This window comes from Homalodisca vitripennis, chromosome 3 (genome assembly GCF_021130785.1).
Source record: "Homalodisca vitripennis isolate AUS2020 chromosome 3, UT_GWSS_2.1, whole genome shotgun sequence".
In the NCBI taxonomy this organism is placed as follows: domain Eukaryota; kingdom Metazoa; phylum Arthropoda; class Insecta; order Hemiptera; family Cicadellidae; genus Homalodisca; species Homalodisca vitripennis.
Window position 1 is genome coordinate 192,888,991 of NC_060209.1, and position 27,031 is coordinate 192,916,021.

Here is a 27,031-nt window from a genome sequence, read left to right on the forward strand (position 1 = left end):
GTTCCTAAATACAAAAACAAAGTTTATAACAAAATGTTTAGAAAGTGTTACATGTATTTCAAAACAATGTTATGCTTTCTCCGTGTCTATAAATAGCATGAATTTATGAATTTTTAAAAATTACAGCCGCAACATTGAAACAAAATTGAGTCCCATTGAAATGAACTGTGTCTAAATATTTCTAGGATTAACCTTTGTACCAAATTCATCTTGTTTGGGTTTTGGGCTATTTGCGGGACGATTACCATTGTCACAAACCACGTGTATGACATGCATGCATACAGAGTGCTCGAAAATGTAGAAAATTGGTTAAAATAACCATTTATGGCATATTTTATTAAGCAGGTCCGCTTCTTTGAGTGTATATTTTTCACTTATGATGACAAGGTTTATCGTGTTATACACTACAGTTTTGATGTGGTCCTCATTCATTTCCTAAGCATTCGTCCGCTGCCTGGACCAATATATTTCTTGGTTAATATAGGCGTTTTTGGAGTATTGTGTGTAAGCGAGTAATTAATAAGCAAGCAATTACCTAAATCCCGGAAAGTGTAATCCCGGTATGGGCCCTAATCTTCTTGTTGGCCATCTCTACCATTATTTTGAACATGTCCGCCATGGGGAAAATCCATTACATATCAACGCAGACAACTGTGTAGGACAGAACGTAAAAAAATATATTAATGGTATATCTTGCATAAAGAGTTTGCAATCGGATGAACGACAAGATTGTTCTCTCCTTTCGATCTGTAGGACATACCAAATTTTATGTGATTGGGGATTTGGACTGTTTATAAAAAATGTATCTTCAATTCAAGAGTTAGTGAATACAGCTTAGTAATACATTCCTACATAAAAAGTCGTTAAGTGGAGTGGTTCACTGCAAATTAGAAAGTTGTGGTAATGTGTTTGCGCATAAATTATTCTTCCTAAAGATGATATAGACCTTTGCTGAAGATTTGCTGCACGGGTGTTCCCGCAAGAACTATCCGACGCTCGTAACACGAATCTGACAAAAATCCGGGTTATACTTATTGATTAAAATCCGACAGTAGTATAAAGAAGAATAAACAGTTTTATTCACTCGAGATCAAGGCAAAATCGGCTAGCCTGGCTCGTATCACTCACACAAGTGGAAATGCTAAGTTTAATTTTAAACGTTTACATCACTCTCTATTCAATATGATTGTTTTGTTCTACTAATTCCTAATTATTTGTTAAATCAGTACTCACTTTGTGATTTTGTATAATAATAACAATTTTGTACAAAATAATAATTTTACAAATATGTACAAACTAGCAGTTACCCGCGACTTCGCACGCAAGTTTCTGTTGAAAAACTGGACAATATATCTATGTATTATTTTTCTATGACATAATAAACAGTCTAGAGATAATCGATAGTCACTCAAAGCAATTCCAATCTCCTGATCCAATTTAGATTTAAGTTTAAAGAACAGAGGTTTGGGATCCTGAAGTCGTAAAGTGAAACAGTTTTTATAAGATTAGTATTTCCCTCCCCCATTCCATGATAATTTGTTGAAGTTCTTCGATGGCTTCAGTAACAATAAGAGTTAGCCTTTTTATCCCAATGACGAAAGTGTATCGTACAACTAAAAAGTTGCTGCGGTCAATATGGGTCTGTTCTGGTCATTTAAATTCACTCCCGGTGTTTTGGCATAATAAGTCGCCCGCCATTATCTTTTTATTTTCATTAGCAAATGAAAATAAAAACATAATGTTTGTTTAAGAACAGATGTTTAAGAAAGTTTGTCGAATTATAGCTGTCAACAACTGTTCAGTGCCAGTTAACACTTAATTTGAATTATGAAACGTTATTACGTTTCGTTCTTATCATAACATTCGAATGTAAACAAACTAATTTTTCAATTTGAATTCGACTTTATTTGGTGAAATTAATGTGTTATGGGTGGTAAAAAGCACTCTAAATGTTAATTCAAACCAAAAGCAAATAATTATATTTATTTTGACGCAAGCCAATGCATGTACTTATGTTATTATGGCAATAAAGAAATGTTGACTTTTACTTTGACTTTGAAAAGCTATACCTGTTCCAAATTTCAGCACAATCCTTATAGCAGTTTTAGCGTGATTCGAGGACAAACCTCCAAACATCTAAACATACAAACATCCAAATATCCAAACATTCAAACTTTCGCATTTATAATATTAGTGGGATGAGAGTTTTTAAGAGTCTGTTCATTCTTTATGCTTTTTAATACCTACCATTTAGAAATGTAAATATTAACGGCCATGTAATAGACCAACTAAAAAAGAAATGCCCTATATTATTTCTGTGTAGGTATACTAATTTCCTTAAATGTGTGTCGTATGAAAGTTATCATATTTCAAAATGTTTTAATGAGTTTTCTAAAAAAAAACCGAGTTGGTTTCCACTTATTTAATAGTATTTTGGCATGAAAGCACTCGGGACTTAAAGCTGTCTTAAGAAATAACAATATTTCATGATATACATTTTTATTTATGGCCCCTTTTAGCTTTCTACATCACGCTAGTTGTCTCTCTAATACCACCTATTGTACACCACCAATAATAACTATAAAACAGTTCTCTTTCATAATCTACTAGTAGCAATTCCTTTCAGTAGTAACCTAAATACAACAAGACTTGATTTTCTAGATTGTTTTGTTCAATATTGTCTGGTTTAGTCTCTGAACTTGGAATATTTCATCGCAATCAAAACCTTCATAGGATTATGCTAAAGATAGAAATTGTATGATTTTACTAACATACAGCTGTCGGATAACAATTTAAGAAAATTTCATGATGTGTAAAACCCCCTAAAGTATAGAGCACTATATTCGACGATATCCTTTTTGACCCGTAAGGCTAGTAGCAGGTACTATCCACCTTTATAGATACATTAACTTAAGTTTCTCTAGAATAGATTTTCAACCATAAAAAATATGGAGTTTAAAATGAGAAATGTTAACCTATGATGAAACTTTTTAGCTTGGAGTATGTCGTCTTTTAATTTTCTACAATTTCAAGACATTAAACGTTTTTAATTTGTAGCTATACTGCCCTCCTAAGCAAAAGTGCCGTATCTGCAAAATTTCACTTTTTGAGATTTATATTGATTTTCATGTTTTGGACCACGAGGAATTCATTGGACTAAATAAAAATACCGTATCTGCAATCGTTTCAGAGTTATTTAATATTCAATTGCAGTATCTACCTTCAAAGGCCTTCTAAAACTAAGCAAGAGTGCCGTAAGTACACAATGCTAAGGAAGAATGCAGTATCTACGGCGTAGATGCTGCACTCTTGCTCAGTATACAGTAGATACGGCAGTGCTTAGCATGGTTCACTCAGCTGTTGCAGATACTGTTTACTCTGACCACTTTGTTGCATCTTTAGTCTAGCAATATTTCACTGAGTAAATACTCAGTGAAACTATTTTGCTTAAAACCAGACACAGACTAGTCTGTTTAACGGTTGTTTTAATTTTTCAGTACTGTTTATGTGTTTGTGAAAAGGTTAAATCATCTACAAAATGTTGAGTTCTAGGCCTTATGTGTCAAATCGTTCTAAAAGGTTAATGGAACTTGCACTACAACAAGGTAAACAAAACTTTATTTAATAATGTTCAAATACCAAAACAGAAATCATGCAGCTGAATTTTTTTGTGATAATGTTATCAACGAACCCAATTGTATTACAAACAGTTGAAGGACTGCGAAAATTGACCAGACCATAAACAATGAAATATCTGTTGAGTTGACAGAACTTGAAAACATGATTGTGCCTAGCAATAATGTAACTGTTTTGGCTGTTAACGACATCTCTCATGAACAATGGATTTAGATTTCATGGAAAATACTTTAATTGAAATTGAGGAAAAATCCTGATGGACCAATTGAGCCTATAATAGCTAACAATGAAATAGTTATAATTGAACTACCAGAGTTTGAAAACACTTCTCCAAGCAATATATTGAATGTTTTTAATGGAAATGCTATAAAATGAACAGTATATTAGATTTTTCCAAAGACTTATGATATGTTTGATGATCCACCTCAAAAAACTACTATTACATCAGTATCATCAAATATTAGTATTTCCAATGAAGATGAGGGGCGTTCTAATAATCAGCCTCCAAATGACCATGTTGACTCCTCTATAACGAAAAAGAAGAAAATTTGATTTAAGCCTAAAAGACCGTAAGAAACTGAAGGAAGAGCAGGTGCAAGTGTAAACATTTGGTATTGCCACCATGCCAAGATTGTAAAAAGGGCTGCGTCAAAGAAATTGATGAAAATCAATTTATAATTGGCAAAAAATAATTCCCAATTTTTGGAATAGTTCAAGGACAGAGAGGAACACCTTTATGTTGAACTCTTGTGTCCGTTGTTCTGATGTATAAAGGCGGACAACCAACCAAAAATGTTGAGAACTTAAGACAAAATTCGTTCAAATATTTTTTTTAAATGCTGGTGACTAGTCTTAGACCCCACGATACATGTTTCGATGTAAATCTTAAATCTACAAATAAGGAAATGTAATAATAAATTGACTTTACATAAATAAATTTTGTGTTCTGGAGCAATATAAGAACCTATTAATATTTATTAAATTAATTTTGTCTGTTAAGATTCTTCTCAGGGTTTTTACTTGTTAAAGGCAATAGAAGTTTGAAATAAAATTAATGTTATTGTTCTCCAAAAAATGTAAAGTAGGTATATTAAAATAAACATGCTAAGGGGAGTTTACAGTTATAAACATCAAACCTGAACAGCAGATACTGCAATCTTCCTTAGCAGAGAGGTAGGCAATTGCAGCCATATGGATGTGACTATACTAAGCAAAAGTGCAGTAAGTGATTTTTTTACATTAAAAATCATAATTCATAACTTTTAAACCATTTTAAATGAATTTTAGTGTCATTTTAGTTCTAAAAAGTATAAAACAATCATTCTTTAGGATTTACATTGAAAGGGGCACTTTAAAAAAACTTTAAGGCAATATCTCAGTTTGAGGATTTTGCAGATACTGCAGTCTTGTTTAGCAGGGCAGTATAAAGTGGAGTAGTGTTAACTACTACATTATATGAGTTGTTAGAATTACCGACTGGCTTTATTGAGGGTTATTTTGCTCAACAGCAGGCCTGTTTCTATCCCAATGAGGTGTTTTTATAATATAGTCTTCAATCTAGTCAGTATTCAGTTGTTACTACTGGTTAGTGTTTACTCCTCAGTCCTCACTTAATAGTCAGCAGGTCTCAGGCAAAGAAAGGCGGTTCAGTTGGGTGACAGTAAAGATTATTTTCGTTTTAGATTTAGTGAATTTTACTTCTGAAACGTTAAGCAATGGCATCATCGAGCGTAAGTATTAATTATTATTGTTTTATTAAATGCTGGATGTCAACAACTATTGGAACATTTAAATGCATATTTTGTACTAAACTAATATTTGTATTGAGACTTAGTTTATAACCTCAAAACAGGCTGATTTTCTAAGACGAAATTGAAACATGAAACATCTTACGGCTAACGTTTTAGGTAAAAAAAATATGGTATGAAACGTTTATTTCAATTGTAGGGTTATTCAGTACACTTTAGTTAATTTTCAACCTAGGAAGAACATCACTTTTAATAATCTATTTACTGGTTCTAGATTTTATGCTCTAGAAATTGTATTGTTGGTCTAGGCTATAACTCCTCTAGTGTGTACAATGTAAAAACGGAATATTTAAATTAAAGAAACTAAATAGGCTAAGGAAGTTATTGCAGTTGGCAACTAGAAATGTCCCTTGGGTAGGTCAGTCAGCCCTCAGGTGGGTCCTAAAATTAGTTAATTAGATTAGGTGAGTATTAATTCTGAGCAATTATTGGGTCAACTACAATTTCTTCATATTTTAGTATGATGACCAGGCAAGGGTAGAGTACAATAAGTGAACCTGGCTGGCTTTTACATTGCTTATTGCAATCATCGATACTTTATATGTAGAGTAACAGAACTACAATCAATAACAATATATATATATATATATATATATATATATATATATATATAGGCTATATATATATATATATATATAGGCTATATATATATATATAAAATACTAAATCAAAGTTACATAGTTCAAATTAATAGGCTATACATAGTTCAATCAATTAACAGGTAATGTCGTAAACAATAAAAAGCCCACAGCTATTAATCAAACAAAGAATTACGACAGATGATCAGGAAAATGTAATTTAAATAATAAAGAAAATGTAACAACAAAACAAACAACTTGAAACCAAGCAGAGAGAGAGAATCATCTTTATTCCATAAAAATACAATACAATACATTAAATGTATATTAATAGCGTCAATACTAATACTAAAATATGATTTTCTAAACCTAACCTAAAACTAATATTTACATTTTTAATACTTTGATTGCATTAAAACTATTGCCTTAATTATTTTCTGGCCTCATAGTAAGCAAGGTAAGTTTCAAGCAATACATAGTAAACCATGTTTTAGTGTTATTTTGTATAGTTTTCTAAATTTAACTATCTTATTTTATTTAAAAGTAGTTACTAATAAAACAAATTGTGTTTAGAGTATGAAAATGTGTGTATAGTTGGTGCAGATGTTTTACTTATTGTTCAGATTCATTATTATTGGTTGATTATATCGATGGGTATAATAATAAAATATTGTTTGATAATTTCTATATAAAACACCGGGCCTACTTACCATACTCTACCCCTAGGCAGCTCTTAGAAAGTAAAAAATTAAGAGTAGGCAAGCCATCATTGATGCTATTAAGTTATTTCTGGCATACAGGACACAGTCAAATCAGTCCTGTGCGTGAAAGTGAGTACATGTTATATAGTTGGTTAAAAATATAAAATTATCCTTACTGGTACCTTAATTTAATTAATTGATGTAATACCCATCAAAATTAGAGTGCTAACATGGTCTGTGCTGGACTTTTGTTACTACCACTAAGGATTTTTATTTATTTCAACGGTTTTACCATTTTACATGGAATATCTTTCTTTTTCTACCACCGGCTTGGCACCACTGAAGCCTGGACTGTTGGCCAGTGGCATTTGTAATTGGTACTTTAAAGTGCCAAATCATTGAACATGATGTGATAACAGGAAAGTAGGCGTACTGATCACAAATTCCCTTGGCCATCAGTGGCTTTGTCACAAACTTGTACTGCTGACATAAAAAGTAAAACATTTGTTGAGGTAGTATTTCAAATTCAAATTTATCCAAAATAATGTGTGCACCTCAACCCCTCTTCAGGTTGGATGAGACAAGAAGCAATGCACAACATTGACAGTGATCATCTTGTAGCGTTCAGTAGGTCTAATATTAGTAACTTAGCAAATCAACACCTAAGACAACCTCCAGTTGAAGTTTGGCTACTTTGGCTGTGTCTACTTCTAGAACTTTATTGTTTTTTGTAGGCCAGTTATTAAAATGTAACGTTGTAGATGGGATGTACACTGACAAAGAGACAATTTCCATAGTTTCTGTAAGTTTTGCAAGGCAAGTTTCATGAAAATTGCATCATATGTTTCTGATGTTTAGCTCTATCCACAACTGAAAATAAGTACCGTATGTCCTAAGAATGAGTGTTATTTGTAATGTAGACTGTATTTGAATTGTACCAGGAAAAAAATTGCTCATTCATTTTTAAGAGCATCATCCATAACTTTATATGATTTCTGTAGTTTATTTCTGATAAGTTCTAAATATACGCAAATCATTCTATAGATCCCATACTGTTGGAGTGCTCTCTGCACCCATCGGCAGTAAAAATAGATCTTTCTGGAAATGCAGAAAACTACATCCTAGAATAATCGAAATATCAATCAAAAGAATACAGAGGCATACATAGAGTATATGTTAAAATTTGATTACAGAAAATAGAAGACCATCGTCGCAAGTGGGACCGGGATGAGTACGAGCGATTGGCTGCGGAGAGGATTCAGGAGGAGCTTGATGCTCAGGAGAAAGCTCAACAGAAACAGCCTCCCGTGAAGAGAGAGTTGCTGCGTCAACGAGACTATCGGGTTGATCTTGAGTCCAAGTTGGGCAAAAGTATAGTAATTACGAAGAATACTCCTTCTTCTCAAACTGGAGGGTAAGTATTAGGACTTAAAAACATTCTTTTTCTTTAATGAAATCATCCTCAGAAAATGATTCAATAACAAAAAAAGAACATACCGGCAAAATATTCATCCATTCATTGTATTATGTCAATCCGTATGAAGTGATCCAGTTAAGCAAATGTAATTTTTATAATTTGTTAATAACTTTCACCATCTTCTTCGGTGAAGTATATTGTATAGTTTAGGTTCTCACAACTATAAGCTATAAACTAATCCTAATAACTTAAAAATCTGTAAAAGCTTGCAATCAAATTTGCACAAAACGGACTTTTTAGGGCCGAAACTACAATGAAGGAATAACATACTCATGCTAATATTTCATAATATGATAGAACACTTACAAAATTTACAGGACAAATTTTAGAATATGCATCCTTAATTTTTTTTACATTTTTTAAAACGGAAATTTTTAAAAATCTTCAGGTTTAATACCTCTGGTGGGGAAAAATAAAAAATCTAATTTTTGTACACAAGGTACATCCATAAAATAGATTAACCTTGTTTACCACAAGGTGATTTAAATGATCATACCTTAATTCACCTTAATTTGTAAGTGATCGCATTACCCTGGTCTGGTAACACGTTAGGAAGGTTTGATTGTGTGTAGGTCTTGTTAATTATAAACTTGTAACTAAACGACAAGCAGTGCAACCATCTCATTATTGCATCCTGTTCATCAATACATCTACAATGGAAATGTGCTTGTCACTCAGTATGCGAAAAGAATGCTAAAACCTTTATATTAGTTATGTTTGAGAATATACATTTTTTTCTTTATTTGTTATTCTAGTATATACCGTACTATACATACTACAATAATGTATACTTATACACATCTATTTTCAGATATTACTGCAATGTGTGCGACTGTGTCGTCAAAGATTCTATAAACTTTCTGGACCACATCAATGGAAAGAAACGTAAGATATTATACTAAACAATGTTTTTATCACTACCTGCAACATTATACTTCTCTAACTGACATTGCCACAATATACAGTGTACAGTGTAAAGCAGATGCTTTTTGGAGAATTAGCAAATTTTGTGAATTTCAAAAACCTTAATTTTGGTTTCATGAGCAGTATTATTATTTGCTGTAAAAACAATGGCCTAAGCATTAAAGTTGATTCATTATATTTTCACTGTGTGTATGTTCATGAAGAATGTCATTCTCTAAAAAATTGATCATCTGAAAGTAGTTTTTTTTGGATTGTTTATATCTGCTTTTGTTGTTTTTGATGTCTCTATGTATACTGCAGCGTCATAAAAGGAATATAGCGATGATCTTGAGGAATGCTGAAGAGTCCAGTCCATGAAACGAAATATCACAAACAATGAATTACACAAAGTCACCTCATTGGTTTTATATTTAAAAAGAAATTTTGTTGTAAATGAATAAACCAGAGGATTGAGATTTAATAAACAGAGTTATTTAGAAGAGTCCAATATTGCCAAGACCAGAATCTTCCCCTTGATTTTCTGATTGACATCGGTTATTGAGATATCAGTTACTGATAAATTGCTAAGAATCAATGCTACCTTAACTACAACACCAAATTTGTTTCAGGGTTTCAGCTTTAAGGGTCACACTATTTTAACAAATAAAAAAAATTAAAAACTTTAAAAATATATCTTTAAAATTGCCTATTGTTTGTTGGATTTTTACAGGTACTGTATGTTAGTGACGGGTTTTTTGACAAAGATCCAAACAAACTGTACAGTCTTAAAAGATTTAACAAACACTGTGAAAATGCATTTCCTTTTTGAAATCCTTTTAAATTACAGTATCTCTGTTGTATCATTGAGTGTTAAAGTCTTGGACTCAGACTAAAATGTCAATTTCAGATCAGAGGAACATGGGCATGTCCATGCGTGTGGAAACCTCTACACTGGACCAGGTGCGGCGGAGGTTTGAGATGAACAAAAAGAAACGAGAAGAGAAAAAGAAAGATTATGACATCGAGCAAAGGATGAGGGAGTTGAAAGAAGAGGTATTCAAAATAAAAATGTTTTATATAGTTATACAGGGTGTCCCATAATGGAGGATCAAACATTGATAGGTGACCTATGTGGTCATACACTTATGGGACACTCTGTATATAGGATTTTCAAAAATTAATTAAACACAGAAACTTTATGAATGGTTCTAGAAATGAAGTGGATTTAAAACATCTAAATGATGTTCTGAAATAACTTGTTATGTTCTTATAGAAACCCGTACCATTTGTTAGTGAATTTAGCCTACTTTATTGCACTAATAATCCATTTTTACATCCCCCCTTTACGTATCATGATTTAAATTTAGATCATAAAATCAAATTTAGAATCTCAGTGGAAATATCCATTTCTTTTGAATAATTTGGGTAAAAAAGGTTTTCAGGATAATATATATTTATGATACATCAGAGTAATTGACTGTTAATGTGGTATGCAGATCTAGTTGTTAAATAAGTAAGAACTCATTTTGTATCACTAAACGATGGCAAATGTCCAGAAAAATCCTGTCTCCTTTACAATCCTTCCATCGTCAAAAACAAACTTCAAACAAAGAAATACATAAGATTTGTTTATTATTTTCTAGATTCATTTTTAACCCTTTTAGTGCTACACCGTCTACGCCGTAGACGCTGTGTTTATGTCTAAAAGTGCTAGCGTCTACATTGTAGACGCAGCGTATTTTTATATGTATTGGTTTAGTTTATGCAAGTTACTGGCTGCAAACGATGACAGTTCATCCAAAAGCCATAGAGTAACGATATTTGTATATTTGATTGCCGACGACCAGCTGTTTCTACGTCTTCGACGTGAAATAAAAAGAAGGTCAGTTCGGATGTTCACGTTGCGAGCGAACTGATGCTGTGCTTTGTTTACTTTGTTTTATCTTATTTTATCCATTAAATTGTGTTATAATTGTGAAATACTACTTCATTAGTATTCCAAATCATTGCATTACTTCATTTTTCATTTGTGTTTTCCGTGTGTATTATATTTTACTAAGTTACAAACTATGGCTAATAAGAACATTGCGGGTTATGATGAGTTACTTCACCTTTTTTACAGTTTTATTGCTGAATAAAACAATTATTTAGGTAAAAAAAGAGTTAACTGTGCTTGAATTTCTTCTTTTACAAATAATATTAAAGTTAATAAAGTATTTATGCTAATAATAGTAAGTGTATTACATTTCTCTTGAGCGTTTCAAACATTACATGTAGGGCAAAATTTGGCGCGGACAACATATTATATTTTTCATCCACACTTATTATTTTTTGTGTAAAAATAAAATAAAATATATGGAATTTGATTAGTTTTAGTTGCTCTTTCCGATGGTAGCATCAGAAAAATAATATAAAATTGTTTACATACTAAAATTGTATGCAAAATTGAAAACAATATTATAAAAAAATTAACATTATAAAGAAAAAATGTTTATAACAATCCAAATATGTAAAAATGTACTTTTTTGTATTTATTTCTGTTTATTGGTTATTTATCTTCAATAAAAAAATAGTAACAAGATATGACCTCAATTAAGGAAATAGTAAGGAATTTACTAAAACTCTGCATTTATGCCCTAAAATGCTTAGCACTCTTGGGTATGGCAATGTACCAGACCCCTTAGCACTAAAAGGGTTAACCAAATTGTTATAAAAAATAATGTTTATAGTGAGATCAGCATTTTCCAAAATACCTGTGTAATGATTTTGATTAAATCATCACTTTCACAGTCCTTTAAATGATTAAAAAGATTTTATAATGATTTATGATAACATTGATAATGATCAATGATAACAGTGATAATGAATGATCAACGAACGAACTACATCTCACTAAAAATTCTTATTTAATACTAAATCTAGCTATCATGCCTTAATGTCTAATTGTGCACACCTATCTTTATTCAGTAACTAAAATGCTTTGGAAGCAATATTTTTATTCAAATATTACCAAAGATAAGATTTAATTTACATGTATAATTTAAGCATGTTTTTCTCTTTATGTTTAAATAAATAACTGCACAATGTACAACATCTGTTCAATGCAGAAGGCTCACTGTGTTCTGTAATTTTCTAACAGGGTTTTGAGTATTAGATTCCATTTTTGCAACACTAAGTGAAAGTTAGCTGTTATCTTTTGATATTCTGGTGAGCCTTGGTTAATTTCATTTTGTATCATGATGAAATTCAATTTTCAAAAGATTATTCTCGTCAATTCTAAAGTACCAATTTTACTGTACATAAATTATGAAAATAACATAAACCATTACCAAATAAAATATCTTCATATACATCTAATTTTTATTTTGTGTAAAATGTAATGGAAATTACAAAACTTATCCTTTGTGTTGCACAAACAACGAGTCAAAAAATTGCAAAATCCCCTTAACACAGATTTTAATTCTTTTAGAAGATTGTTTAATTTCATCTGTGTATTTTGTATTAATCAATAACACATTCAAAGATTTTTAAATAATACTTGTATTTTAAGTTGATGAATTAAAAGATTTCTAGTCAATATTTTTGATAGTGTACTTAGGTATTTTGGTATGTTGCAGGAAGAAAAACTGAAAGAGTACAGAAAAGAAAAGAAAAAAGAGAAGAAAAGAAAATTAGAGGAGGAAAGCGAAGACACATCCAACAGCCATCAGTCAGAATTGGCATCAATCATGGGGTTCTCAGGGTTTGGAGGGGGGAAGCGCAAATAGTTACATAATACCTTCCCTCTACACTTGGCTTTAATTTTGTATATAATTCTATCTCTGTGGCTGTACAACGTTTCTGTATATGTAAATACATGTTTTTATATGAGATTTGATGTTTTCTTGTGCTTGTAAAATGACCATACACTTCCAATCCAAATACTTATAAGAACAATGCAGATATATATCTACAAGGTGGTTGAAAAGAAACTCCCTATTTTTATTTGACTATCAGTTTTGCCAATTTCAACCAAGTACATTACATCTAATTTTGTTTTTTTTTTCCTTACAGATTAAAAATTAAATAGAATTGAAGAAAAAGGCTGCAGGACGATTGTCACCTCAAGAGCAAACGCAAACTGCCGTTACAAAGTCTGGCTGGTAATAGTGGAAGTGTTAAGGTGGTGGCGCAATATCAACGGACCTCATGCTGTGTTGGATCCAAAATCAATAAAAAACTGTCATTCAAAATTATTGACTAGTAGATCGTTGAAAGACAATAGAAAAACCGGCCGTCCACCAACATCAAGATCAGAAGAAAATATTCTAATTCGTTGAAGAGATATTCACAAGAAGTCCCGGAAAATCAACTCGACAAGGAGCTCGTGAGAATGGTCTTACACGGCACACTGTTATGACAGTCCTGACATCTCTCGGCTTTCATCCTTGGAAACCATATTACTGCCAAGAAATATTTCCTGAAGACTGATCGCCAGATGGAATACAGAGAAATTATGCTTGGGTGGCATGAATATTGGCCAGAACTCTTTGATAACATTGTCTGGACTGACAAAACGGTTTTTCACAGTGGGGGTTTTGTTAATCCCCACAATTCACATTACTGGGCAGAGTTTGATCCTAGAGTTACGGCTGAGGAAACACAAAACCATCCCAAGGCATCAAGTCGATATTATTGGCTCTTTTCTCTTGTGAGAAACAATGAATTGAGAGCGGTATCTCAACATACTTGTACACAGAGTTTGGCCAATTTTGTCAGCATTAAGAACATGATATTTATGCAAGATGGGGCTCCACCACACTTTGCATTGAATGTTCAAGAGTGGCTTGACTACAGTTTCCCAGGATGTTGGTTAGGTCTCCGAGGACCATATGAATGGCCTGCTTGTAGTACGGATCTCACGCCTTGTAATTTTTTCTTTGGGGTTGGGTAAAGGATGAAGTCTTATAAGACCTAAACCTACGAATCTTAATGAACTGGAAGAAAGTATTCAGCAAGTGCTTACAAATGTACCTCAACAATTCCTGCAAAAGTCTATAGCTGATATTCCAAGACGATTGGAAAAACTGGTAAAAATACAGGCGCTTACATTGAATTTTGAGAGGTTTTATACTTAATTTTTATTAAATACCTTACTTGAATTAAACAGTCCTCAAATTGTTACTTTTCATTTAATACCTAGTTTGGCCATTAAATGTAAAAAAGAAACAGCTTATAACCAATAATGTATTAAAAAAAATGTTAAATGGGTTATATTTTTCTAATAATATGTTTTATTTTGATAGTACATAGAATTTAAGTTTTTGTATTGTTTATTGTACCTGAACTTAATCCAAGGGCAAGATTCTTTTCTATTTGGGTTAGTATATGTTTATTTTCAAGTTGTGTATTGTTTTATACTTCTATACTTATATGTATTTGAATGAGAAAAAAATAACGGATTTATTATTACTATTATTTAAACTTACAAGAAAAACAAAAATACATTTGGATGTTTGTTTAATTATATTTTGAAAATAAGGCAAGTTCCATTCTTTGAACAAATATAAGAGTGTAAAAATATTTGAGGTTGAACATTTTCTTAAGGGGTAAAACTTGATTTATTCTTTGAACTTCCTTTAATTTCTGGAAGAGCTGACTCTCCACAATGTAGTCTGAATTACATTAACTTTTATTCACAAACATTAAAAGGTAATAAAATAGCGACAAACTTGAGATCAAAATGACTAGATTTAATTCACAAACATGAAAGTCACATTCAGGTTCGGATGTAGAAGGCTGTGCCGGCCAATACCCACTTGCTGTGCTCGCTGGGCCGGCAAGGTATCCTCAACTCTGTAATCACGAGTTCACGGGCAGCAGACAGATACAGTGGGATGGCTATCTTATCCCCAGAACCTTCCTCTTTGCCCTGAAACAGGAAGACCATGATTATAAATTCCAATTTAGATGAAGTATAATTACTGTTACTCTTGTTTCAGTATTTTATTACCCTTTTGAGAGTACATACATGATATCCAGTATTACAGCCACATAAGGTTGTGTATTTTGCTAGACACGGGGTGTAATATTGCACCAAACTAAATACCACCATTATACAGAACTAGGAGTTGAAAAACAGTACTGTCAGGATAACTTACAAAGTTATAACAACCTTTTAACTCCTTAATTGCCACATCCTTGCTATCACATGCCGAAAAGCTGCTTCGCTACACGTCTGTAAGATGATACACATTGACCTGTAATAGTGTTTATTTGAACTACTACAAATTCACAGTTGAATTGCTATTACACTCTGACGGTCAACTAAGGAACTATTACGAAAGCACATGGTGAAGTTTTACCTAAACGTTATAAACATAGCGTTTTCTAATTTTTTCAATTGCGTTTTTGAAGCAGCTACTGTTTTTTTGCTCTATTTTGATTGTGGTTCAGTCAGTATGTGGGAGTTATTTGTAATAATGGTAAGGACTTTTTTATCAATTTAAGATTTGTCCAAATGCGCTGTTGTGAGTTGTGAATTAGGCATTCATAAGTGTGTGACTTTATGAGAATGATTGCTATTAAGATGTGGGCTCAATTCATTAACCACGATCTGACGTGACGAATCAAGAGATTCTGGTCGCAGTTTGGTAAATGAACATGTTGCTGAAGTTGATCATGACGGACGAAAAGTATGCTAGACTGTGGAGTGGCTCTGGGTGCAACAAATAAATCTGGCAGTACCACGTGACAGCACCGTTGGAAACTCACCACTTAAAGGGTTTTAGCTATAAATTCTCAATAGTAGCTCATAGCAAGTACTTAGTCAAATCAGCCTCATTTACCAGTGCTACTCCTAAATATACATATCTGTGATCTATAGTCAAATTTACCAGTGCTACTCCTAAATATACATATCTGTGATCTATAGTCAAATTTACCAGTGCTACTCCTAAACATTACTTACCTGTGAAACCTTCCAGTCTCATTTACTAGTGCTACTCCTAAATATACTTACCTGTGAAACCCATCAGTGTCATTTACTAGTGCTACTCCTAAATATACTTACCTGTGAAACCCATCAGTCTCATTTACTAGTGCTACTCCTAAATATTACTTACCTGTGAAACCCATCAGTCTCATTCACTAGTGCTACTCCTAAATATACTTACCTGTGAAACCCATCAGTCTCATTCACTAGTGCTACTCCTAAATATTACTTACCTGTGAAACCCATCAGTCTCATTTACCAATGCTACTCCTAAATATTAATTATGTGTTAATATCCTACAGTATAAATTACCAATGCTACTCCTAAATATTACTTACCTACCTATGAATCCTTTCAGTATCATTTACCATTGCTAACTCCTAGATATTACTTACCTTTGAAACCCTTCAGTCTCATTTACCAATGCTACTCCTAAATACTACTTTACATGTGAAACCCTTCAGTGTCATTTACCATTGCTACTCCTAGATATTACTTAACTTTGAAACCCTTCAGTGTCCATTTACCAATGCTACTCCTAAATATTACATACCCTGTGAAACCCTTCGGTCTCATTTATCAGTACTACTGCTAAATATTACTTATGTATAATATCTACAGTATAATTTTACCAATGTTACTGGTTATATATTACTTACCTTTGACACCCTTCAGTATCATTTACCAATGCTACTAAATATTACATACCTGTGAAACCCTTCGGTCTCATTTTATCAGTACCATTCCTAAATAATACTAACCCGTGAAACTCTTCAGTCTCATTTAACAGTGCTATTCCTAATTATTACTTACATATAATATTCTACAGTATAATTTAACCAATGTTACTCGTAAATATTACCTTACCTTTGAAACCCTTCAGTCTCATTTACCAATGCTACTCCTAAATATTAAATACCTTTTGAAACCCTTCAGTGTAATTTACCATTGCTACTTCCTAAATATTACTTACCTGTGAAATCCTTTAGTCTCATTTACCAGTGCTACTCCTAAATATATTTACCTGTGAAACCCTTCAGTGTCATTTACCAGTTGCTACTCCTAAATATTACTAACCTTTGAAACCCTTCAGTCTCATTTACCAGTGCTACTCCCTAAATATTATTTACCTGTGAAACCCCTTCAGTGTAATTTACCAATGCTACTCCTAAATGTTATATACCTGTGAAACCCTTCAGTGTCATTTACCAATGCTACTCTTAAATATTATTTTACCAGTAAACCCTTCAGTGTCATTTACCAGTGTGTTACTCCTAAAATTTTACTAACCTTTGAAAACCCTTCAGTCTCATTCACCAGTGCTACTCCTAAATATATTTACCTGTGAAACCCTTCAGTGTCATTTACCAAGTGCTACTCTAACTCCTAATACCTAAATATACTAACCTTTGAAACCCTTCAGTCTCATTTTACCAGTGCTACTCCTAAATATTACTAACTTTGACCCTTCAATACCAGTGCTAAAAATATTTACCTGTGATAACCTGTCATTTGATTACTAACCCAGTCTCAGTGCTACTCCTAAATATTATTTACCTGTGTGAACCTTTGAAACCCTTCAGTGTGCTACTTTACAGTGTCTACTCCTAAAATATTATTTACTTGTGAAACCTTTACCATGCTAACTAAAATGTTAAACCTTTGAAACCCTTCAGTTCATTTACCAGTGCTACTCCCTGTGTCCGTCATTTACCAAGCTACTCTTTTACCAGTGCTACTCCACTAAAGTGCTATCTCTAATTATTACTACATATTTATATTCTACAGTATAATTTACCAATTATTTACCTTTGAAAACCCTTCAGTCTCATTTACAATGATACCTTTGAAACCTTCAGTGTAATTTACATTGCTCCTGTGTGCTACTCCTAACCAGTGCTACCTTATTATATTACTAACCTATTTTTGAAAACATTTACCAATCACTCATTTACCAGTCTCATTTACCAGTGTTACTCTCCTTAAATATTACTAACCTTTGAAACCCTTCAGTCTCATTCACCAGTGCTATTATACCTGTGAAACCTGTGAAAACAGTCCATTTACCAGTGTCAACTTTGCTTCTGTCTCATTACCAGTGCTACTCCTAAATATATTGAAACCCTTCACATGAACCTTTAAACCTTCAGTGTCTCAACACCAGTACCTTTGAAAACCCTTCAGTCTCATTTACCAGTGCTACTCCTAAATATTATTTACCTGTGAAACCCTTCAGTGTCATTTACCAGTGCTACTCCTAAATATTACTTACCTGTGAAACCCTTCAGTCTCATTTACCAGTGCTACTCCTAAATATTATTTACCTGTGAAACCCTTCAGTGTCATTTACCAATGCTACTCCTAAATATTATTTACCTGTGAAACCCTTCAGTGTCATTTACCAGTGCTACTCCTAAATATTACTTACCTGTGAAACCCTTCAGTCTCATTTACCAGTGCTACTCCTAAATATTATTTACCTGTGAAACCCTTCAGTGTAATTTACCAATGCTACTCCTAAATATTATATACCTGTGAAACCCTTCAGTGTCATTTACCAATGCTACTCTTAAATATTATTTACCTGTGAAACCCTTCAGTGTCATTTACCAGTGCTACTCCTAAATATATTATCTGTGATCTATAGTCAAATTTACAGTGCTACTCCTAAACATTACTTACCTGTGAAACATTCCAGTCTCATTTACTAGTGCTACTCCTAAATATTACTTACCTGTGAAACCCATCAGTCTCATTCACTAGTGCTACTCCTAAATATTACTTACCTGTGAAACCCATCAGTCTCATTCACTAGTGCTACTCCTAAATATTACTTACCTGTGAAACCCATCAGTCTCATTTACCAATGCTACTCCTAAATATTACTTATGTGTAATATCCTACAGTATCATTTACCAATTTTACTCCTAAATATTACTTACCTATGAATCCCTTCAGTATCATTTACCATTGCTACTCCTAGATATTACTTACCTTTGAAACCCTTCAGTCTCATTTACCAATGCTACTCCTAAATACTACTTACCTGTGAAACCCTTCAGTGTCATTTACCATTGCTACTCCTAGATATTACTTAACTTTGAAACCCTTCAGTGTCATTTACCAATGCTACTCCTAAATATTACATACCTGTGAAACCCTTCAGTCTCATTTACCAGTACTACTGCTAAATATTACTTATGTGTAATATCCTACAGTATAATTTACCAATGTCACTCCTAAATATTACTTACCTGTGAAACCCTTCAGTGTCATTTACCATTGCTACTCCTAAATATTACTTACCTGTGAAACCCTTCAGTCTCATTTATCAGTGCTATTCCTAAATATTACTAACCCGTGAAACTCTTCAGTCTCATTTAACAGTGCTATTCCTAATTATTACTTACATATAATATTCTACAGTATAATTTACCAATGCTACTCGTAAATATTACTTACCTTTGAAACCCTTCAGTCTCATTTACCAATGCTACTCCTAAATATTAAATACCTTTGAAACCCTTCAGTGTCATTTACCATTGCTACTCCTAAATATTATTTACCTGTGAAACCCTTCAGTGTCATTTACCAGTGCTACTCCTAAATATTACATACCTGTGAAACCCTTCAGTCTCATTTACCAGTGCTACTCCTAAATATTACTTACCTGTGAAACCTTCCAGTCTCATTTACCAGTGCTACTCCTAAATATTACTTACCTGTGAAACCCTTCAGTGTCATTACAGTGCTACTCCTAAATATTACTTACCTGTGAAACCCTTCAGTCTCATTTACCAGTGCTACTCCTAAATATTACTTACCTGTGAAACCCTTCAGTGTCATTTACCAATGCTACTCCTAAATATTACTTACCTATGAAACCCTTCAGTGTCATTTACCATTGCTACTCCTAAATATTACTTACCTTTGAAACCCTTCAGTCTCATTTACCAGTGCTACTCCTAAATATTATTTACCTGTGAAACCCTTCAGTGTCATTTACCAGTGCTACTCCTAAATATTACTAACCTTTGAAACCCTTCAGTCTCATTTACCAGTGCTACTCCTAAATATTATTTACCTGTGAAACCCTTCAGTGTCATTTACCAGTGCTACTCCTAAATATTACTAACCTTTGAAACCCTTCAGTCTCATTTACCAGTGCTACTCCTAAATATTATTTACCTGTGAAACCCTTCAGTGTCATTTACCAATGCTACTCCTAAATATTATATACCTGTGAAACCCTTCAGTGTCATTTACCAGTGCTACTCCTAAATATTACTTACCTTTGAAACCCTTCAGTCTCATTTACCAGTGCTACTCCTAAATATTATTTACCTGTGAAACCCTTCAGTGTCATTTACCAGTGCTACTCCTAAATATTATATACCTGTGAAACCCTTCAGTGTCATTTACCAATGCTACTCTTAATATTATTTACCTGTGAAACCCTTCAGTGTCATTTACCAGTGCTACTCCTAAATATTACTAACCTTTGAAACCCTTCAGTCTCATTTACCAGTGCTACTCCTAAATATTATTTACCTGTGAAACCCTTCAGTGTCATTTACCAATGCTACTCCTAAATATTATATACCTGTGAAACCCTTCAGTGTCATTTACCAATTGCTACTCCTAAATATTATTTACCTGTGAAACCCTTCAGTGTCATTTACCAGTGCTACTCCTAAATATTACTACCTGTGAAACTCTTCAGTGTCATTTACCAGTGCTACTCCTAAATATTACTTACCTGTGAAACCCTTCAGTCTCATTTACCAGTGCTACTCCTAAATATTACTTACCTGTGAAACCCTTCAGTGTCATTTACCAGTGCTACTCCTAAATATTACTTACCTGTGAAACCCTTCAGTGTCATTTACCAGTGCTACTCCTAAATATTACTTACCTGTGAAACCCTTCAGTGTCATTTACCAATGCTACTCCTAAATATTACTTACCTGTGAAACCCTTCAGTGTCATTTACCATTGCTACTCCTAAATATTACTTACCTTTGAAACCCTTCAGTCTCATTTACCAATGCTACTCCTAAATATTACTTACCTGTGAAACCCTTCAGTGTCATTTACCATTGCTACTCCTAGATATTACTTAACTTTGAAACCCTTCAGTGTCATTTACCAATGCTACTCCTAAATATTACATACCTGTGAAACCCTTCAGTGTCATTTATCAGTACTACTCCTAAATATTACTTATGTATAATATCTACAGTATAATTTACCAATGTTACTGGTATATATTACTTACCTTTGACACCCTTCAGTATCATTTACCAAAGCTACTAAATATTACATACCTGTGAAACCCTTCGGTCTCATTTATCAGCTACTCCTAAATAATACTAACCCGTGAAACTCTTCAGTCTCATTTACCAGTGCTATTCCTAATTATTACTTACATATAATATTCTACAGTATAATTTACCAAGTGCTACTCCTGTAAATATTACTTACCTTTGAAACCCTTCAGTCTCATTTACCAGTGCTACTCCTAAATATTAAATACCTGTGAAACCCTTCAGTGTAATTTACCATTGCTACTCCTAAATATTACTTACCTGTGAAACCCTTCAGCCTCATTTACCAGTGCTACTCCTAAATATTATTTACCTGTGAAACCCTTCAGTGTCATTTACCAGTGCTACTCCTAAATATTACTAACCTTTGAAACCCTTCAGTCTCATTTACCAGTGCTACTCCTAAATATTATTTACCTGTGAAACCCTTCAGTGTCATTTACCAATGCTACTCCTAAATATTATTTACCTGTGAAACCCTTCAGTGTCATTTACCAATGCTACTCCTAAATATTATTTACCTGTGAAACCCTTCAGTGTCATTTACCAGTGCTACTCCTAAATATTATTTACCTGTGAAACCCTTCAGTGTCATTTACCAGTGCTACTCCTAAATATTACTTACCCGTGGAACTCTACAGTCCAATTTACCAGTGCTACTCGTAAATATGTCTTATCTTTGAAACTCTTCAGTCTCATTTTCCGATGCTACTCTTAAATAAATATTACATACTTTTGAAACCCTTCAATGTCATTTACCAGTGCTACTCCTAAATATTACGTACCTGTGAAACCCTTCATACTTTTTTACTAGTGCGACTCTTAAATATACTTACCTTTAATATCCTACAGTATCATTTACCAGTGCTACTCCTAAATATTACTTACTTATTCTACTGTACAATCTCATTTACCTGTGCTATTCATTAATATACTTACATGCTCTATGTGAGAGTACCATTTTTCAGTGTTAATTTTAAATACTACCAATCTGTGATACCCTACTGGTATATGGTAGAATTTAATTTACCAGATTCAATCTTAAATATTACTTAACTTTGCTACTCTATGTAGTACCAGTAATCTGTGTTATACTGCAATTCCAATAATGTGTCTTGCTGTTCAGTACCACTTAATTTTTATACTGCACAGTAAAAGTTACCTGTTCTACTTAGTATCAGTTAATTACATGTTGTAATCCTCAGTCACCTGTACTGATCTACTTCTGAGTACATGTTTCTGAGCCGCTCTATAGTACCAGTTACCCTCGACATACTCCATGCCGTTCTATTACAGTACCAGTTACCGTCGACATAATCCATGCCGTTATATTACAGTACCAGTTACCCTCGACATACTCCATGCCGTTCTATTACAGTACTAGTTCCCTCGACATACTCCATGCCGTTCTATTATAGTACCAGTTACCTGTGATGTCCAGTGTACAGTGAGGTCCGGTGCTGTGGTGACGTCAGGCGAGTCCGCTGAGTTAGCAATGAGACCACCCCCACTCACTGAAGCTCCCTCCAGCTGCAGCCCCACTAGAGTGACAGCGCCATTCCCCACCACCCTCGAACTGTGCCACTCACACACCTGCTCCAATTCATCTATAGGTACCTGACCCTCTCTGTGAACACACCAGAACAAAGCTGTAGACCATGCATACTTCTACCGTTTTCAAAGGTTCATTAATAACAAGTGGTGGCATGCAAATAACTTAGAATTATTGATAAATTATAAATTTTAACTGCTTCATCATCACTTTGGATTCATTACACAGATTTTCAATAGATAATTATTCTATTTAGAATCTATTTATGAAAATGTCATACATTTTGTTATATATTCTATTCGAAAAACAGTAGAGTGTTAGAGAGACCTTTATCTAAAGTTTAGAGTCTTGACACCAGAGTGTTATTGATTGGGTTGCTAAAGAAAAATGCAATGTTCCATGCTATATGACATATGAGAATTGAAAAGTAATTCAGAGTTGTCTCTTGGCAGTTGCAAAGAGCAGATGTACTTATGCTTCAGTACATGGTCTCTGCACAGCAAAGATGAGTTTCAAGCAGTGCATGGTATGCTGTTTTATCAGTGGCTGTGTCACTTATTTTTGATAGTCTTGTTATAATATAGATCACAGAATTCAGTTTTCTACATAGATTGTCAATATGCAGTGTCCAGCTTAGGTCTTTATCTATTATCACTCCCAAGTATTTTGCCTCTGTTGCCATCTTAACACTAGGTAAGTGAGCTGTTTGTTTCTTTTTGTTGCCCATTATGATTTACTGGGTCTTACCTTCGTTGACTACCACCAGGTTTTTATATTGAAAATACTTCATAGCCATGTTATGTTAATCACAATATATGACTGGATCTCTAGTTGTTCCATAGATTTTTCAGACAGAGTAAGACTATCACCGGCATACACTGAGGTTGTGGCAAATTCTTCTTTATACTTAGGGAAATTGGTAGTAAACATTGTGAAAATAACAGGCCCCACAACAAATCCCTGTGGACTATGTATTAGAACTGGCAATGGGCAGGATCTAATTTCCTGGACTTCATTATGTTGAGTATATTTAATTTGAACCACCTCCTCTCTATTGGTCAAGTAGGTCATGGTGTGGTGTCTTGTACGCCCAAGGAGGATAGCTTTGTCAAGAGTTGTTCATGGTCAATGGCTTTGCTCAAGTCCAACAGTGTTGTATTTTTTCCTTCTAAAAATATGGTTGATGATGTGTTCAATGAAGCTAACCAGAGCAGTTGATGTTGATTTGTTCTTAGTGAATCCTGTTTGTCAGTTAGAAGATTATTATGTCTAAGGAAATCAAACAGACGAAAAAGCACAATTTTTCCATTTATTTGGGAAAAATTTTAATCAGAGAGATTGGCCGGTAGTTAGTTACTTCAGTTTTATCACCATGTTTGATAAAGGAAATAATCTTAGAAAGTTTTAGTTTGTAAGGAAATTAGCCACTTTGGAAGGATATACACCTATCAAGTTTGTTATAGAATTTGCCAATTCTTGTCCTATGATTGTCAATAATTAGTACTTCGAGGCCTTGTTCTTCTTTCATTGTTTATAACTGCCCATACAGCTTTAGTTTTATTATCTGAACGAATTATTTCATTAGTTATAGCTTGCCATCTGAGTTCTTTCAATTTCAGGTCATAGGTTTATTTAAGCACATTAATTTTTTTATCAGTGCTTTTTCTTCTTCCTCGAACTGATCTGTTCTGCTTAGAACCTGCAAGCCCCTCAGATTTTATCAGTTTTTCCTCTTGTGTAATGAGAAATTTGGTCTTCAATATCTGAAACATTTTTTTCTAAAAGATTCTACAAAGACCGAATTCTATTGTAGCTTAAAATATATTTGTATTATTTTATAAGCTATTTTTTCTTTATCATGAAACTTTCATTGTAGTGTTGAAAGTTCCTTCTCCTGATCCTCCATTTTAATTTCTTATTCTTTTATTTCTTTGAGCTAGTATTTCATCGTGTTGTTCAAAATATTTTGTATGTCTAGATATTGATTTTTGTCCTTGTTTCTTTGCTTCTTCAATGTCCATTTGTTTGGAGTAGTTGTATTTTTGTCAGATATTGCTCTTATCTTTTCTCTCTAATTTTTAAATTTTTGATTCTATACTCAATAGTTTAGCTGATAGTCTGTTGTTTTGAGTTTCATAAAATTCATTTTCTTCTTATAGATCAGATCCTATCTTCACTGTCAAAAAAAGCTGTCTTCCCCTGTTTGAGGAATATTTTCCAGGAAACTCCTGTCTACAGTTATTCATTACCTGTTTCTCAGTGAATTCAGACCAGTTTCCAAGGAGGAACTGTAGACCTCATTTAACCGGTTACCTGGTGACTTCATTCTGCCTGCAATTGGACTCACCATCAGGCTATGAAAATTACAACTAGTAGTTTTTCTATAATTTACTAGTGGGTGTGTTTTAGCAGGTTGTTTGTCTTCATTCCAATTTTGATAACCGAAGTGTATATCTTCATCTTTGAATAAAATGAGAGACTGAAGAACCTAAGTCAGCAACAGTGCCGTTTCTCTTGGATGTTGTGTGTATGTTTTAAGGGTGCTGTATCTAAAAAGACTGTTGCTCAACTGTATGAGGAATTTTTAGAAAAAATTCAGGAACAAAAATGTTAGAAAAAACTTTAATGTTCAAATTGCTGAATTACAAAAAGCAGCCGAGTTTGTTTCACAAAAAATTGATGATCTTGAAAGTAAAATGCATAAGTTTACAACTTGAAATATGTTACCAAAGAGCACAAAGAAAATAAATCTGAAAATGTTTAACTAAAAAATTTAAATGTCAAATGCAGCTACAGAGTTTGGAACAGTATATCCGTAACAAGGATTTGTAAATAGAATTGTAAAATACCTGAATCCCCAAATGAAACAACTGGGTTGAGTGGTGAAAAATCCCATAAGTTTTGTAAATGGTAAATATCGTACATTTTTTTCTATGTTATTTATGAATTTGAATCATCTGTGTTATGAAATGCTCAATAAAAGTTATGCAAGACTCAAAGTAAAATATTATAGAAGCAACTGTTTGAAAAATAATAATTGAATAATAGAAAAAAGAATAATTTGAGACCACACATGCACTCTATAAGATTCCAGGAGTACTTTGTAGTTCTGTTATATCATTTGTATGAATAAAGACTTTCTGACTTCTGGCATAAAATTTACATCACCTGCATCAAGACCACACATGCACTCTATAAGATTCCAGGAGCACTTTGTAATTCTGTTATATCATTTGTATGAATAAAGACTTTCTGACTTCTGGCACAAAATTTACATCACCTGCATCAAGACCACACATGCACTCTATAAGATTCCAGGAGCACTTTGTAATTCTGTTATATCATTTGTATGAATAAAGACTTTCTGACTTCTGGCACAAAATTTACATCACCTGCATCAAGACCACACATGCACTCTATAAGATTCCAGGAGCACTTTGTAATTCGGTTATATCATTTTTATGAATACAGACTTGCTGACTTCTGGCACAAAATTTACATCACCTGCTTCAGCCCATTTTTCAGAGTGTACTCTAATTGACAAAAATACAAAATCTTACAACAAAATCAAAATTAGTCTTCTGCACCATTTCATGATCTACTTTAGTCCTATGTGCATGAAAGTAAAAAGCATTGAAACCTCGAGGCTTGATGACGAAGGGAACTGAAGAATATGTCAGGGTGGAACAGACTGGCCAAATCAATCGTGGATGTGAAGTTGTCCTTGAGGTCAGATAGAGCACACACTCGAGCCATCACACCCTGTAGATACTGTACACTGCTGCTGGGGCCGACCCATGTCTTGGTCCATGCCTCAGGGCTCTGGAACAATCAGGAATGGATTGAATAAAATCATTGACCTAATTTATAACTGTTATTTCCCTATAACAACGTAATGAATTATTACAACACTAGTGTGGTAATGATTAGTTACGGTACTTAACGCTTCGATCAGCTGATTGTTGTTATTGCCACTAACCAGAGTGAGCAGTACTTATATGTAAAGGTTATACAGTACCACGTGGTGAAAGTTAAACTGAGAAAGCGGAATAATCGTCGGTCAACTAACTATTTAA

The 27,031-nt window shown here is 33.4% G+C and overlaps 2 protein-coding genes across 2 annotated transcripts in view; one reads left to right on the plus strand and one right to left on the minus strand.

Moving 5' to 3' along the window:
• Nucleotides 1-5,209: 5,209 nt before the first annotated feature.
• LOC124357940 (zinc finger matrin-type protein 2) lies at nt 5,210-12,975 on the plus strand. The gene is made up of 5 exons (XM_046810067.1): nt 5,210-5,366; nt 7,917-8,137; nt 9,012-9,085; nt 10,011-10,156; nt 12,721-12,975. The coding sequence occupies exons 1-5, from the start codon at nt 5,352-5,354 to the stop codon at nt 12,868-12,870; spliced, it is 606 nt and encodes a 201-aa protein (XP_046666023.1). The 5' UTR covers nt 5,210-5,351; the 3' UTR covers nt 12,871-12,975.
• Nucleotides 12,976-14,814: 1,839 nt separating this feature from the next.
• LOC124358534 (cytoplasmic dynein 2 heavy chain 1) overlaps nt 14,815-27,031 on the minus strand; it is a 181,093-nt gene continuing 168,876 nt past the window's right edge. Inside the window, exons 88-90 of the mRNA XM_046810833.1 lie at nt 26,596-26,777; nt 22,832-23,030; nt 14,815-15,014 (exon numbers count right to left, since the gene is read on the minus strand). Of these exons, the coding sequence (XP_046666789.1) occupies nt 14,862-15,014; nt 22,832-23,030; nt 26,596-26,777 (534 nt within the window). The 3' untranslated portion in view covers nt 14,815-14,861. The remainder of the gene's footprint in view (nt 15,015-22,831; nt 23,031-26,595; nt 26,778-27,031) is intronic.